The sequence below is a fragment of the Pleuronectes platessa genome, chromosome 12 (assembly GCF_947347685.1).
Source record: "Pleuronectes platessa chromosome 12, fPlePla1.1, whole genome shotgun sequence".
NCBI classification, from domain to species: domain Eukaryota; kingdom Metazoa; phylum Chordata; class Actinopteri; order Pleuronectiformes; family Pleuronectidae; genus Pleuronectes; species Pleuronectes platessa.
The window spans coordinates 15,991,998-16,009,146 of record NC_070637.1 but is presented as its reverse complement, the minus strand read 5'-3'; the positions used below and the strand labels follow the sequence as shown (position 1 = coordinate 16,009,146).

The 17,149-nt window shown below is 42.9% G+C and overlaps 1 protein-coding gene across 1 annotated transcript; it reads right to left on the bottom strand.

Moving 5' to 3' along the window:
- Positions 1–4,067: 4,067 nt before the first annotated feature.
- Positions 4,068–17,004, bottom strand: ccar1 (cell division cycle and apoptosis regulator 1). The gene is made up of 26 exons (XM_053436124.1): positions 16,946–17,004; positions 16,033–16,191; positions 15,658–15,836; positions 15,357–15,545; positions 14,818–14,850; positions 14,390–14,586; positions 14,139–14,265; positions 13,863–14,039; positions 13,010–13,202; positions 12,724–12,868; positions 12,470–12,625; positions 12,105–12,330; positions 11,609–11,722; positions 11,116–11,282; positions 10,073–10,283; positions 8,838–8,921; positions 8,433–8,621; positions 8,007–8,198; positions 7,622–7,858; positions 7,407–7,533; positions 7,082–7,164; positions 6,861–7,001; positions 6,631–6,751; positions 6,338–6,520; positions 5,218–5,423; positions 4,068–5,123 (listed from the first exon to the last, which is right to left on the bottom strand). The coding sequence occupies exons 2-26, from the start codon at positions 16,139–16,141 to the stop codon at positions 5,043–5,045; spliced, it is 3,867 nt and encodes a 1,288-aa protein (XP_053292099.1). The 5' UTR covers positions 16,142–16,191; positions 16,946–17,004; the 3' UTR covers positions 4,068–5,042.
- Between the last annotated feature and the right edge of the window lie 145 nt (positions 17,005–17,149).

Sequence of the window (17,149 nt, the reverse complement as noted above, 5' to 3'; positions counted from 1 at the left end):
CTCCTTAGGAAACTGGGTTCCTGCAGTTCCTGAACAGGGGCCCCCCTTATTTTTGGGGAGGGGAAACAAACAGAGCCGCTCAATGGAGCTCCTCATGTATCAATTACCTGAAATATCAAACAGCGCATAAGAGGGCGGTTGACTTGTTTGTATGACTTGAGTGGTTACAAACATTCCTGGACAAACTCAGAGATGTGCAACGAGTGAGAAACAGCTTATTTACCCTGAGGGGATGTGTGAGGGAGGCGGGGGTCATTTGTCGCCGAAATAACTCATCGCTGTCACAAATCAATGCCCAGGAAATTCTACTCTGTGCCGCACAATGCAGTGAGACAATCATACGCAAAGAATAAATCCTGTACAGTGTTTGAGGTGAGAGAGAGCTCAGCTGAGAAAAAGGCTTTGTTGTCGCTGTGCGTTTGAAGGACGCAGTTGGTGGTTAAGTTACTTGACATTCATTCTATTTGGACACAAGAATCCCAACAGAGGTTCATAACTCATCATTTTGTTTGGCTTCATTTGGACCGAGACCTGAATTTGTTTTGTCTTATCGTGTCACCATCAGCGGCAGGATTGTGCAGAGACAATAGCTGAGAGCTAACAAACAGCGACTCCTGACAGGTTCTGAAAAGCCGACACATTGGGATTCCAAAGGGGTTCGTGTGAAGCAAGGGGGGGGGGGGGGGCTGCTTTTGTCATGCTAATGCCGTCTAAACTTTTGACATGCACGGAGGACAGAGGGTGTTAATGGAAGACACTGATTTGCCAAAGTGCTGGCGAGGGAGAGGGTGAGAATTTAAACAGATCTACAAGCGTATGACAAATAAGAATTAGTTTAAAGGGATAGTTCCCCCAAACATGAAAATTCACTCATTATCTACTCACCACTATGGCGATGGAGGCGGGGGTGAAGTCCACAAAACAATTCTGGAGTTTCAGGGGTGAACAGCACTGCAGCCAAATCCATAACAATCGACTTCTTCAGACATTTAAAAATCTAGCATGCCTCAATACTGCTCCTGTGGTTTCATCCATATGCCATGACATTCAAATTTGACTCGAAACACCATGTTTTTAGTTTAAATGTCCACCATGCGAAAAACGCAGCTCCAGAGGAGTATGCTAAATTTAAGATAAAATCACAATGTAAATGATGCTGTTTCAAGTCAAATTTGAATTTTGGGGCATACAGACGCTTGGATGACACCACAGGAGCAGTATGGAGGCATTTAATGTTTTCTTTTTATGTTGGAAGAAGAGGTCACCATTTCCTTCAATTTTATTGGATTTGGCGGCCACGCAGTTTATCCCTGAAACTCCTTTGTGGACTCAAACACTTCCATCAGCATAGTGGTGAGTAGACGATGAGTGAATTCTCATTTTGCGGTGTTCTATCCCTTTAAGGTACAACGATACCAGGGTAATGTCATAAGTCTTCTGCACTTGCTCCATAACCGCATGCAAAGACTTCAGGGGTCTGACTTACACAAAAAAAGCGAGGCTCAGTGAAGTGGGTGTAAGTGGAGACGTGATCAGTTACCAAACCAAACTCCCTTTTTACTAACCCCGTCTGCCCCCACTTCTAGAAACTCTGACCCGCTTTTGAATCAGCCTGATTGTCAGCAGATTGGCCTGTGAGTGCAGCAGCTCTTTGATAGCAGGGCGGGAACAGGGGCTGGCGGTGGTAACGTTGAGGGGCAGGGAGGAGGCCACAAAAGCCCTCTGTCGCAGCCTCGGAGTGGGGTTACCTGCCCTGCTCTTTGCGGTGGGGTCTAATTACACACACATCACATGTGCATGCATAAATATAACCGTGCACGTCCAAGTGCAAATACCCCACACACATATTCAGCCGCACGCACACAGCTGCTTGCGTGAGGGATGAGGAGCGTGCATGTGGTTCCTCGGGGGACAAGTGAGGTTTGTTTGTCAAATATTCAGAGCACGACACCGGGACAAAAGCAGCCACATAACCAAAGTACTGGGTGACAGATCGGCATTGTTCTCTGGGAAGTGACATAGACGAGCTGCTGGAAACAGACAGAGATGTTTCCTGCTAGAAAAAATATGTGAAGTAGGTCTCAGTCTTGGTGAGAGTAAATTCTGCCGTCACGTTCACAGCTGCAGCTCCTTTGTGAAGCCCGGTGTGGAATTGGACCAGTGGGTTTAAGTGAAAACCTGGGGTGAAATCGAGATTCATCACTGCAACAAAAAAAAGGTTCAAGGTCTCAGGCAATAAAAACGTCTCTAGGAATGAAATCCTGCCACACAAATGTGTCTTGAACCAGCAGTGACTAGACTTGGCATCTGGAAAGAGTTCCTGGGAAGGTTTTCACAACAATATGGGCGGAAATCTACGACAGTCAGTGAGTTGTGGGAGAGGAAAAGTCCAGAGTCCTGACGGGAAGTCCCAAAAACAACAAAAATAATAAAAACGACAAAAATAATAAAAACGACACCTCGAAGAACAAAAGCTTCAAAGGTCATTCGCCTACAAGATGCTGAGAGGCAGAAACCTCCCTGTTCCTCAGACAGACAACCTCCAGTGACAATGTGCCACATAATTAATATTCCTTGTCTGAACTACATCTGGTTACACCCATGATATTCTGTTATCCTGCCACCAGTGCAGGGATACTATTCCTGACTAATGGTGTGAAGTAACTCTCGCCCTCTGATCTGTGCTTCATCGTCCTGGGAACTTTGCTTCAAGGGCCATTTGACTGATTTCTAACCTCATCTGTTTTAATGCTTGTCACAAAGTGAAAGGTTTCCGTGCTGCTCTCACCCCCCCGGTCCTGCACCTGATGGTACAGACACAGGCCGGGAAGAAAAAAGAATGGGTTTTGGGCTCAGGTCTGTTTCTCTTAAAAAAATAATTGCTTCAACATATAGAGCGTTTGAAGCCTGTTGAAAGTATAATAGAGCGCCTCATATAACTGAGTCACAGATTTGAGAAATACTGAACCCAAGGCTCTCATGTTATCCCCCAGACTAGAGCTGCTTTCAATTTTACCATAACGTATCTAATTATGTGCATTCATTTTTTTCCATTACACCTCCTAGGTTCTCCTTTTAGTTTTCTCAATGTGATTACCTCAACGTTTCCTCCACTCCACCAACATTAAAATGTTATTCAAGAGATGACGAACTTTACTTTACTAATACATACTTATTGGTCAAAGGGGAGTCAATATTAAATAGCCTATATTCCAATGGAGTCTCAAATTTCTACACTCACTTTTCAGTAGGTGAAGAGCTTTGCAGATACATACTTTGAATAAGTTTGAAGACACCGTTGTCTTTATCATTGATAAATCTGAAACAATGACTTTGACATAACAAGGTTTATGTCAAAGGTTTGATGAAAAATGTAGACGCCAGATCAGAGTATCGAAGTATCACCAGTGAAGGATTAAGTTGTCAAAGGGAAGACAACACAGAAATTAGTCATTTGAGTAGAGATAAAGTAAAATGCAGATATTAAGTGCTGTTGGACAACTTGTGTAACACGAAATTTACAAATCCCCAAATTAACAGATACTTTAGAGGCCTTTTAGGGAATCATCAGAATAAAAGATCTACATCTTTGAAAAAATGGTTTGTCAGTGTTAATGCTTTTCCCACTATGACCAGTCAAAATGTCTAATGTGACAGTGTTCTTGTAAATCTCCCTGGAAGAAGACAATTTAAAAGGGGAGAGCAACTTGTTTCAGTCAATGACCAGTGTCCTATATCTATGGAGACTGCTGCCACCTGCTGGTGAGTAGTGCAGCATACAACAGCTAGATAAGGAATTTTCTCTTCACAAATTCACATTATATAGTTTCAAGGTAGATCAGTCAGGTTTTGTGGTTGTTTTCCATTGAGCTGTTCGCTGCATTAGGTGGATCATGTTACTGTGCTGGCTCATGTTGCTGTGCTGGCTCATGACTTCCTGGAACAATCAAATATAACAAAGTCATTATTAATGTTAAGGGACTGATGTTTTTGCTTTGAAAGTTCATGTCTAACAGGGGAGAATTATCTAACAGATCTGAGTAAATCGAAAAAACGCAGACACAGTGTAGTGTTAAAATGAACCACTTTACTCTTCCACAAGACATCCATTGTGTACATCTTCAATAGAAAAATAAAACCGCCTGCTCTGGAGCACATCTGAATATTAGTGTGGCTCATCTCTACAACAATCCAAAGCAACACACACATTTTAGAGATGGATTTCAAAATGTTCACGTCTCCGCAGCAGAACGCACATTCATTGAGCTTATATCGTTTTTGGCTCACGTGTAGTTTTCCTTTGTCAGAAAAACGAGACGGATGCTCGTCACAGTAAAACATGAAGCACTGTGAGTGGCAGCGCAGCAGTGGATGGATACAGTCAGGAGGTGCCGACAGCAAAAATGCCCAAGAGAGACGGGAACCATGCATAGCTGTGAGTTTAAACAATCAAGAAACAGCAGAAACCAGTTAAATCAGCCAAGAAGGAGAACTGCAAACTGAAAGTGTCAACTCAACACAGTTGTGGTTACACAGCAGATGAGGAATTTCAAAAGTAAATACTCTTTTGTCAGAGTCCCTCCCCACCTTGTCCTTTCATAAGTTTATTTTAAATATATTTTTCTAATGAATTCTCTCGCACATAAATAGCATCCTTATTGCTCATTAGAAGAAAAGAAAAATCTCTGAGAAGTACAACCCACACATACTGGCATTTAAATCTACAATGTGGCATTATATTGGCCATAACAAAGCAAAAGCAAGAGAAAGCGACCAAACTTTACTTAAACTAAGAAAATATGCCTCTCAAAGCTCCGGCATTGTTAAAATTATTCAAGTTAAGAAAAAGTAAGTCGTCACAAACAAATCTATAGTACATGGAAACTGTGGTCAAATTAACACTGGGAACTAATTCATTAATTTATACATGTATTTGGGAGACAATAGGTCCAAATTAACAACTTATGCATGAATAGTTAATATTTACAATTCTTAAGATAATCAGTGTTACAGGTTTGCTTCGTTCCTTTCAAAGGTGTCCGTCATTCATCGGCGCCGTTTGTTTGAGACAACCGAATGTGATCGCCGAGGACTTCCTCGAAAGCCGCGTCGGCTTTCTGATCCTGAGAGAGAAAGAGAAAGCAAGTTGGTGAACGTGATCTTACCACTTAAAAAAAAAAAGAGCAGTTAAGTGCTTTAAAAAAAATAATGGTTCACCTTGGTCATCACCGACATCAGCCCTTTGACAGCGGTCATCAAGGAGTTGCACGTCTTGCTAATCTGGCTGTGGTAGGTGGTCTTCTGCTCCTCCTCGGACTTCAGATTCTGCTCAGTTTGGCCTAGAGTGGTTTTCACCTCCTCCAGTTCCCTGGATAAAGCTTTGTTAGCTTGTTCCAACTGCGCTTTAACCTTTGAATCTTCATCTGCAAGGGAACACAACACAGGTTAGAGGCCGAGTTACACTGAAGGCATAACAACAATGAGACACAGAGGACATCAAGAGGAAAAAAAAAAAAAGACACTTACATACGACTCAATAAACTATACACCATCTAAGTAGAGTTGGATTTTCAAGCTCTGTCTTTTCGCTTTGTTGAACAAGCTTGCTAAATTATGCAGGTCCAATACCATCAATTTCACTTTGTATGGGAGTGAACAGTGTCACAGTCTAAACAAACATTAATCACAATGAATTTCACAGACAATGTTGATGCTACATGTACAAAAGCCTGTCAGATATGATTTAACAAGTTGTAATGAAACAAAAGGATTTGGACGGAGAACATCCGAACTCGCCGTCCTTGTGTTTATCATCATTAACCAGACTACATTAACACAGCTGACAAAACCACAAGAACTAACAATCACTGTACCACACAATATAAACTGTATTAACTCTTGCACATATATTGTTGTGTCACCTGTCTTTGTTTATTGTGTTTATTCTCAGATTATTGTGTTAATGTGTGAAGCCAGGACACATTTCCTTCCCTGGTGGGTCAGTTAAATCTGTTAAGTCTATAAAAGGCACCGTGTTTCTGTACAGAACATTTTTGCTTGTTTCTTTAATGCTAATTAACATTAAAAACAAATACTGCTTGATCCCTTTTATTATTTACATGTGGTTGGTGTGAATATTCCAGTCCATGTCTCAACAGGAATCCCAGAAAGAGGAAACCTGAACGCTTTGAAACTGGGTGTTTCTGTAGCAAAACTCAAATTGAGCCAGATCACTGTCCTGGTGGACTTCTGACACAGAGTGTAGCTTGCAATTCAAGATATAATGATGGTTTCCAAAAAAAACAAAATTTGCAATAGAATGGAATTTGAGTCATACCCATTTTGACATCCTGCACCATGAGTTTCTGCTCTATCTCCTCTCTTGACTTCTCACTCTTCTCCAGTTTCTGCATTATGCTGCCGATGTCGACCATGGCTCCGTTATAGACGATCAGATTACCAGACTCGCTGGCCTCTGACTGAGCACGAGCTTTCAGGGTAGGAAGTGCTCCTCTGTTACCTGAAAGAAAGAGAGAGAACTTTAATGAAGGAAAGAGCAACACCGTCACTCTGCTCATTTCATATCAATGTCATGATAGATTTTAAATAGTAAGAAAAACATGAGGTTACCTGTGAGGTTTTCTATCTGAGCTTCAGTAATGGAGGGAATGGGTTCGTCCTTTCCCCTGTCGGTCAGTTTACGGTAGTAGCAAGACTCTCTAATCACCGGTTTGTTCAACAGCTTCTTTATCTGGAAAAAAACAAGTCGACAAGTCAGATTTTCTGAGCTGTGCGTTGATGTACATTCGTTAGTGTGTGTGTGTGTGTGTGTGTGTGTGTGTGTGTGTGTGTGTGTTCACCTGAGCACGAGACAAGTGCAGTCCCAGTGTGTACAGGATCTCCTCCAGGTCTCTCTCCAGTAAATAGCCACAGTGGCTCTGGTCAAAGTAGACGAACGCCATCAGCAGCTCCTTGTTGTATGTGACCATCTGCTTCTTCTCCTGGTGACACAACAACCACGTTAACACCATAACAGTTATTTAAAATACAATAAAAAGGCCTTCACAGCCAACTAACTGACCTTGTCTTTGGAGGCCCTCTCTTTTGATGACTTGCGGTCATCCTTGCGATCTTTCCTGTCAGTTGAGTCATCATCGTCCTTGTCTAAGAAAACAATGGAGCACATTAGTCAATTATCTCTCAGTGTAATTGAACTGTTGACTCACAACTTTATTAACTGCTAAATAGTGTGAACGCAAGAAACATTTTGAAAGAAATAGATTTTTTCAAAAAATGAAGGTCTCAGAAACAGTTTGATCCATCACAGGCTCAGCGTGGTGCATGATTTCTCATCATTGACCAAATCTTATTGTGGGAAATCAAATTCATAAACAAGAGGTTAGTACCGTCATCATCATCATCTGCATCTTCAGCCTCCATGGGGTCGTATTCTTCAGCATTGGCCGTGCTGCCTTCGTCTTCATTCTCCTCGTCATCACGAGACTCCTCTTTTTTCACAGCTTTTTCATCCAACTGATTAAAAACACAAATTCATTAAAACACACATCATTGGTTGAGCAAATGACAGACTGAAAACAGGAGACAGGTGTGAAGGGCTGACCTTCTTCTTGTCCTCCTCATCCTCTTTGGTTTTCTTGATGGCTGGTTCTTCATTCTCTTCCTCCTTTTCTTTCTTGACTTCACGTTTCTCCGGGTCCTTCTTTTCTGCCTCTTTTTTGGCTTTCTTGTCCTTCTCCTTCTTCTCGTCTTTGGCAGGAATAGCAGCGAGGGCTTTAAATATGCGGTACCCAAAGTCTCTTTGTAACATCTCGTTAAACAGCTCTGCAAATAGGGAGACCTGGACAGAAACAGAGGAAGATGTATTACCAACTTCTAAGAGAACAATTGATAATGACAATCAAAACTGACTCTATTGGCCTACCAAAACAATTATAAAGCAATTGTTCACATATTTCAAATACGTGTAAAATGACAGTATGTCTCACCTCAAAAGAGTGCTCCTTGTTGTCTTCCAGTCTGTAGTCCAGTAGCACACTCAGGGACATGACACTGCAGTCAAATTTGCCGCTCTTGGCTGCCCAGTTGGGGTGCACGAGGATGGTGGGTTCATCAGGGAGGATGTAGCGCCTTTCTCTGCGCTGGCGTTCAATCTCCTCCAGCCTCTTCCTTTCCTCCTCCTAACAGGGAAGAACACGGCAGTTAGAGAAGCACTTCAGATGGAATGTACAATAAATCTAGTTTCTAAAAAGGTAACGAAATGTAATTCTTGTCCCTCAATAACTTCAGACGTTTGGTAAGATCTAAATGACAAATCCACATCAACGCTGCCACAATAACAAACATTTATTTTTGGATACTTTTATATTCTTTTCCACAGAATTAATTATTAAAATGAATTAATTTCTCTGTACCTCTCGGTCTTCCTCGGTGCGAGTTGGCTCCTCTTCCTCTGCCACTTTGCTCTCTGGTTTCTCAGGCTCTTTGGACTCCTCCACCTGCTCCTCCACCTTCAGCTGCTTTGTGAGGCGGGCGATCAGCTGCGACTTTAACCCCTTCGAGCTCAGAGAGCGACAATCCAGCTCCTTTCGCAGGTCATTTACCTAAAGGGAGAGAAATCAGAGAAACTTAATGCTTTGTGCTATGACGGTGACCTAACTATCTGCTCTGAACTGATTCAAGCTCATTTCTACACACGAAATATACAAAAAGCTGTATTCTTTTAAAATATGTTAAGGGATTATTCGTTGTCTGCTCTACAGAGATAATTCAGCTACACATCAAACTATGAGTGTGGAGATGTTCTCTTTGAACCTCACCTTCATTGATTTCGGGTCAAGTTTAGTCCAGTGAGTAGGAATACAAACGTCCTTCGCTTCGCCTTCATCCTTCTCCTCTTCCTCCTTGACGGGAAAATCATTAGGATAGAGACAGGCAGAGAGACAGAGAGAGGTGGGAGAGAAAACCGTCAGCAACACATTCAAGGCCTCTGTGAACTTTAAAGTTGATCCGTGCAAGAAGCAAGGTCACATCTGTCTTTCATTGTCTCGTCCTAGTGAGCTCTCGACTGTGTTTAAGTCCACTGCTACTGAAGCGTACACAGGTTTCTAGCACTTATGAAAACCAACAGAAATGCCCCCCAGCTGCCAATCAATCAATCTGTGGAACACAAAAAAGGTAAAAAATCAATGAGAGTGTGTCGAAAAGGAGTGTAGGTACATCAGGTGAACTGAAGCTGGACTCTGAACGGAGTGAGGATAGGGTGGCCCTACCATGATCTATGACTGGGGTATTGGCATTTATGGGATTTATACATCTATGTCAGATAGGAGCCCTCTGTCCTTCTGTCCAACAAACTGCCCTGGAAAAACCAAATTCTACATATAGTCCAAACGAGAGTGTAGAATCCAACAACAAGAACAGACAAGAAACAGATCTTGGGGAGGTTCTCTTTTCTGAAGTCGAACAAGTGAAAAATCATAAAAAATTACACATTTCCACGCAACTGACTCCACAGATTCCAGATTTAAGAAAAGAATTACAGATTCAAGGGCTGGAAAGCACCAAAGGTTCAAATCTCAGAAGCTATTTGAGATCATTACTAAGCCAAATTGCAAACACCAAAGATTAAAACCGGTTAATTAAGTATGGTGCAAAGCAATGCTCTACAAAATTCCAGAATTAACGTGATAACATCCAGATTAGCAACCAATTAATAAGGCGAAGAGCTGGAAACTGTTTTATCAGTTGCGATCAAGGCCTACACAACACAACCTAGTCTCACTGCTTCCACTGTGTGTGTCTGCTGGATGTGAGGGAAGGTGGGAGTGCTGATGGAGGAGTTGGAGCTGAGGAGAAGGGGAAGGGTGGAGGAGTAAACAGAAGAAGCCTAGGTGAGTTTTGGCGAAACAATATTCTGCCTGCGTTGGTGTCTGTGTGCATGAATGGTGATGTGTGCGTTGTGTCTGGTGTGTAACTGGCGCTTATTTTTTGTAATTCCTGTGCCTTCCTGTGAGAAGCGGAAATGAGAAGAGAGGGATTAGCGGTTCAGTGCCTGTTCTCCATCCGCCTCCTTTCGCTCGGCCGACAGCTTCTCAGCCAGCTGCTCCCGGAGTCGCCGTGACAGCACCTCCCACTCTGAGCGGGTAGGAAGACAATGCCAAACATCCGGAAGAAACAAAACCACTGTCTCCACATGAGCAGGGACTGTCCGCCCCTTGTGAGTCTCCTCCGGCCGATGATAGCGAATCTCTGCAAAACGATACCTGTCGCAAAGGAAGAGGGTGCATTGGAAAGAAACATTCTGGTCAGGGCACAGTATAAAAGGCAGGCCTTGCTAAGACGAGCCTTCTACAGCCACTCCCTCCCATGAGGTCACTGAATGATCGTACACATCATTACAGTGACCCATCTCCCATAAAACACAGAGCATAGACAAATGGACCCGGTCTGCAGCTCTCCAACTGTTGTCACAGGTTACACCAGGCATTTTGAGAAGTTGACAAGACAATCACACAAAATTAAAATTCACCCCCCCCCCCCCCAGAAGTACATCCCCATCATAACATCAGCCAATTATGAATGAGTGCTCTGCGCTTAACCTCGGGTACACTTAAAGCACTACATTAGAGAAGACAGGATAAACGGGAAAGTGAAAGCCAGTTAAATATGTAAGATATTTAACAGAGAGAACAGAAAGAACAAATAAGTAGAAAGTAATGAACGTGTCTTCTGGTCCAGGCTACTGCTTCCAGCCACAAAGTCCATGCGCTTGGTTTTTCATCACAATGAAATATGCGCAGGTTTGTACAGAGTGTGACAGAAAGAGAGAGCCAAGACGCCAACACACACAAAAGGCCAAAATAACATTAAACACACAATAAATAATAATAATAGTAAATAATGGGCAGCAAATTAACAACACAATAATCTTTGGAAAACAAAACAGTATCACCCAACACGTCCAGGATGAGATTTAGTGTAGAGATAGTCAAATTAACAGCACATTACAGATACTTGGGTTTTTAGTAACAACAGAATTTAAAGACAAACAAAAACAGTGAGATAAATAGATATTGATGAGACGTGAGCTCTTACCACTGAGTGCACAGACCAAGGTCTATGCCTGTGAGTGCCTTGCAACAGCGTATGGCTGTCTTTATGAGGACTGAGGGATCCTTCTCTGGGTCAGCTCCGTCCAGAGAGGGAGACCAGTGACCACCGATGGCCATGGCCTCGTCTTTACCTCTCATTCCCACCAAAAACTGAGGGAAGAAATAAAAGATGGGTGGGTACAAACGCGAGTCACACAGAAAAGGTTAGTTGGAAATATGGATAAAGGGGTGTAGGGGGTGGGAAGAGCGAAATAAAAGAGGATAGATACAGAAGCAAAGAGGTCAGTAGCATGTTAGAACAGTCACACCTCTGAGGATCCACCACCACAATATATAAAGACACCAGGGTTATTTACACATGGCAGCCAACATCAGTTAGTTGCCTTCCGCATTATGAAGACTCAGCAATAGAAAAGGATCATCACATTATTGTCAGCTCATGCGTGTGGTACAAGCAGGGAACAGATGAGACGTACCTTAATGAGTCTGGCAGGGTGTTGGAAGGTGTCTCTCATTTCCTGGGTGTCCTCTGCCAGAGCGCAGGACTTGTGGTAGAGTTCCTCTATACTCGGGTTAGCCAGCAGCATCACCTGAACCGTAAAGACACAACATTAATTGAGCACACAAACCAAACAAGTGCCCGACAGATATATCTGCTGGCTGACTGGATGAGAAGATGTGCATTCATTTAAAGAAATTAAATTATTTTCTAAATTCAACTTCTATTAATTGGTTGTATTTATGTTTTCCTTTTAATTATAGTTATTTAAAATGTAATATACATTTTGGGCCATATATTAGCATTGGGATTCTTTACTCTTTTATTATCTTCTTGTTTCCAATTCTGATTGTAATTTGATAATTGCTTTGACAACTTTTCTTCACATCAAGCTGTTGTCTCTGGCTGCCATATGCATTGTACTGAGGGTGAGTGTCACACTAGTGCAGTGTATTTATCATTGAGGCTCGTACCTTAGCACTATAGGTGTGGTTGGCATCGGGGGGATCCAGCACAGCTGTGTTCTTGACAAGTGGATCAACCTCTTTGTGCAAGATGTGGAAATTACAGGCGTTACTAAACTGGAAGGGGCGTGTCACAGGGAAAGCGTCCACCCAGGTGAAGACAGCGTCAAAGAAGTCGCTGGGAATGTAGAGGCTCTGATAGCGCCTCCTGAGCTCCATTATGTCACAGCTGGAGCTGGAGAACACAGAGAGGACAGTTTCTACCTCACTCATACTAGACATGTTGTCGTCTTTTACACCATAGTCCTGGCATGTGAAAACTTGGATCAGTTTTCAGCTTCACAGCATGAAAAACTAAAAAGAACTCTACTCACCCATCCAAGCTGAACTTGGAAAACTGGACGGTATAGCGAGGCACGACCCTTCGGGGCCGTCTTGGCGAGCGGTCACGTCTCGGGGAACGGTCTCTGGAGCGTTTGCGTGTGGGCGAGCGCTCTCTCGACCGCCTGCGTTCACGATCTCTGTCCCGGCTAATGAATTAAGTAAAGGCAAATAATAGATTTATAGGAAAGCAACAAAAGCAGCAGCTCAATGCCAACATTTTGGAAAAAGTATTATATTAGCCCACCTGCGTTCTTCTTTTGTCCTGAGGATGAGCTCGGGGCCTCGATCGTTGCGGTTGGGGAAACGAGGGGGAGGTTCAATTCGTCGAACAGGTTGTGGCTGTTGCATCATCCTAACTGGGGGTTGAAGCAGACCCCCGGAGAAAATATCTAGAAACAAAACACAAACAGCAAAGGACCTGCTTGTTTAAAATCACATCTATGCCATGAACACAGCTTTGATTCCGTCGTCAACGTTGCACTGAAACCGTTTGATCGTCACCACTTTATTGCCGATACAAGTTATATTACCTTTGGGTGGCGGCTGTGGCAGCAGAGGCTGAGGAGGGTTTTGGAGGAGTGGGGCCAAAGAGGCAGCAGAAAGCTGGGCCTGCAGGAGGGAAGGAGGGGGAGCCTGGACCGGAACACTGAAAGTGGTTGGGGGAGGTAGAGACTGAAGCATGGTGGGGCCTGCTTTCATCATTTGAGGAACTTGAGGCTGGTTCTATAAAAAAGAAGCAAAAAAAGATTCAAAAATAAGACTAAAAAGAGCCAAAAACATCTTCCTAATATTTTTAATAATTCTATATTTAATTTTGGCAACATTCAGATCAAACTGAATCTTAACCTTGAATTAATCACTTGACCAAAAAGGCCAGTCCACTACAGTATTCAGAAATATATATCGCACACACACACACAACTATATATACCATTATTCAAACTGTATACAACACACTGCTTGGCATTGCACCAATTCAGTTGGTTAGATTCGAATGTACATAGTACTTCAAAACAAATCTTCACACCAAGGATTACTGCAAATTAACAGTTTCTTTTTAAGTTGTAGGAATTAACAGAACAGTGTAATAGAACTGCTAATTTCACGCTGTATACTGTTGCTGCCATTATCTGAAATAGGTTAAAAAAATATTCTTTATCATAGCAGCCTATCCCTCAGTTTAACAACCTTAAAACAGAAGTAAGGCCACATTAGTTTGTTTGCCAAACTAAATAAATAAAATGTGGATAAAGAAGCTGTTATCTACCACAAAACATAAAAATAAAAATTTATATATAAATAAATAAATATATGTTAAAACATATATAAATAATCCCTCTATAAAGATGATTGTGTGTGTGAGATTCAGGGGATGGTGGTTACATTTTGTCTGTTGTCCACAGCAGAGTGCATGTCTGAGTAGCGCAGCTGCATCCCGGGCTCATTGTAAAGGCCGCCGAGCTGTGGAGAAGCTTGAGGTAAAGGCTGATGTTGATGATGCTGATGTTGATGTTGATGCGGATGTTGATGCGGATGCTGATGCTGTTGATGTTGTTGATGCTAGGAGGGAAATTAAGAAAACAACAATCAATAAAAGATGAACAAGAATGAGATCCACTCTTTCTTGAGTAAATTAATGCAAACTCTAAGAGTTCTCACCGACTGGTTTGCTAGCTGAGGTAAGGTCTGGATTCGCTGGGCGTTCCACTTGAACGGCATGTTCGGGTTGTACACAGCTTCCACTAGGACCCTGTCGCCCACCTGGGGGGTCTTCCCCTTCACAGCACTGAAAACAATCATACATTGATCATAAATGCATATCTGTCCATCTCAAAATGTCAGAATACCTCAGTTTCAATTGAACATGTTTTAAGAAGTGCCAATGTCTGGGAGATGCTACACTACTTTACCTTAGCTGGAAGAAGACATCTTCATCTACAAAACCAAATGTGTCGTGTAGCTTGTTGACGACACCAGTGAAGACTCGCTGCTTCTGTGGTTGTGTCTGCTGTTGGTGGCTTGAACGTGGTGTTGGGTAGGACACAGTAATCTGGGCTGTCTGCTGGGGGTTAGACAGACTCAAACTGGTGGACATGGCGACGGGGGGCTGAAGGTAAGGAATAAAGAGAAAGATGAAAAAACAGCTATTTGAAAAACATGTTGGCTGCATGTCTATGTTATCGTAATATACATGTAGTAATAAATTAGATAGAAGTTATATGAATTAGAGCATTGTGTAACGCAATTAATTTAACCCCAAATGCACAACAGGATTATTACATTAGAAAAGACAAGCAGTAAACAATATGTGGCAGATGCATGTTTTTTTGCACATTACCTGAGAAAGCAGTGCCTGTTGAGGCTGTGGGAGCTGCGAAGAAAAGACAAAACAGAGGACTAAACATTTTGTTCTAGTGGTAGAACCACAGGGTATTTGCTGGTTGAAACAAGATCTTTTAATGCTGCATGTAAAAGGGGCAGTCATATCAGAAGTTGTCTCAAATTACACTTACATTCACATGATCTGCCTCAGAACAAACCTTTTCAGCTGCCAAAGTATATTCAGACCCTAAGGATGTGAAAAAAAATCTATGCTAATGATTTCAGGACTGAATTTAACCTCAGTATGAAAGAGTGCAATTTCGGGGGGATTTTACATTTAGTAGTGTTTAAGGTAACCTATGCTTATTTTACCAACAAACTTAAGTCTTCAATTCTGTTGAGACATTTAAATGTATACAAAGATCGAATAGATGTCTAAATATTAAGCCCAATGCTTATGTCCTTGATTTTGAGAACCATGACATTTGTCCAAGGTTTGCATGTGCAAGAGAACATCTAAGGCAAAGTGTGACAGGCGTATTGAGCATGTTTTACCTGATGAGGTACACCGTACAGTTGCTGTTGAGGGGGTGGTTGGGGAGGTTGCTGTTGTTGCTGATGCTGCTGCTGCTGCTGTTGTTGTTGGTGTTGTTGTTGGTGCTGCTGCTGCTGCTGCTGTTGCTGTTGTTGTTGTTGCTGCTGTTGTTGCTGCTGATACTGCTGTAGCGCTGAATTAATCTGCGACTATAGAGAAATAAAAGTACACGAGTGAGGCTGTTGCTGATCAAACAGTGAGAAGTGAACATTACAATCTGCACAGCTTGCTGCTGCTTTGGACTACCATGCTATGACTGACCTGCTGTAGTGCTGCTGCTGCAGCAGCTGCTGCGGCTTGCTGTTGCAAGGCAGCAGTTTGCTGAGACAGCTGATAGTTTGCAGCGGACTGGTTGTTGAGAGAGGCGGCAGCCAAGGCTGACTGCTGAGAGTAAACGGAGGGAGATGCTCCCAGAATAGACGGCTGCTGCACACCCATAGCTGCAGAGACGGAAAATAAGGCACCACATTCAGAGAAATGTGGGAAAATCCATGGGAGAGATGATGTGATAATTATGTAAAAGACACAGTGAGATTAAGTATTTTCACACAAGAGTTACACATTTTCATTAGAGTAATTAGTGCCTGGTGAAATAGGAGATGAAATAGCTTTGACCCTCTGGTGTGCTATACTTACAGTGCAGGCTGTTGAGGTCTAGAGACTGAGAGTGGCCCTGCTGGGACACCGCTGTGGGAGCAAATTGAGTCGCCCAGGGCGGATTCTTCTGTCCCCCAAATTGGGCCATGACTCATTCAAGTTAAGGGCAAGCTCTGCTCACCAGACCAATGCTCGCCACTAAAAACAAAATGTACAATTAGGTCAAGTAGAGCTAAGTCCAGAGGATAACAGGGGTCAGAGTATTTAGATCACATAAAAAACATGAATCCCATGCAGCGTATTATCATTGAACAAACCCTGTGTCAGTATGGATCAAAGTGCAGGAAGACAGTGACGTACCAAAACAAAATGCACTTCAACATCAAAATACACAAGAGGCAGCACCAGGGTACGTTCAACACGACACGAAGACGTGAATTTACATGGACCTATCTAACATGTCGTGTCAGATAGGTCTAACTCCGTGGATTAGAGTCCGATTAGTGCTGACACAGCGTAGAGGCTAGTGTTAGCGCCTGCAGCTGACAGAGGGCTAGCGCTGGCTAATGCTGATATTGTTGTTGTTCGCAGCAGCTGACTGCCGGTTCTTTAAGTTGAGGAACTATGGCTTCGTCTCCACAGGGTGAAACATCTCCTCGTCGAGATGCTACATCAGAATTCAAACACAACATGGCTGCTGTAGCACAGGAGCTGTACACACGGCTAAGCTAACCCCTAGCATTCGCACGTCGCTAGCTTTGTTGCCAGATTAGCCTCGTGCTGGGTTTGTTGTCGAGTGCGAGGCCTGAGTTAATGTTGACCGGCGCCACGCAGAATAAAAACACCCGGTCACCGCCGGTTGCATCTCTCCTGCACGGCAAACATCGACTGCGCTTCAAATATACATTAAATATTCAGGATATCGAACATAGACATTATCGTCGGTGCTTACCGCTGTCCCCTACGCCGGCCGATGTACACACAGTCTGCGCATGCGCGGGCTTCAGAGCCACGCAGCAGGGGGCAGAAAATCCGGGAGAGATCAACTAACACACAGTTTATATATCCAATAAAACTGTCTCTGACAAAAACAACAAGGTCCTGCGTCACAGTTCACCACTTAACTGTACATAATCGCTCAACTGAGATGGGGTTT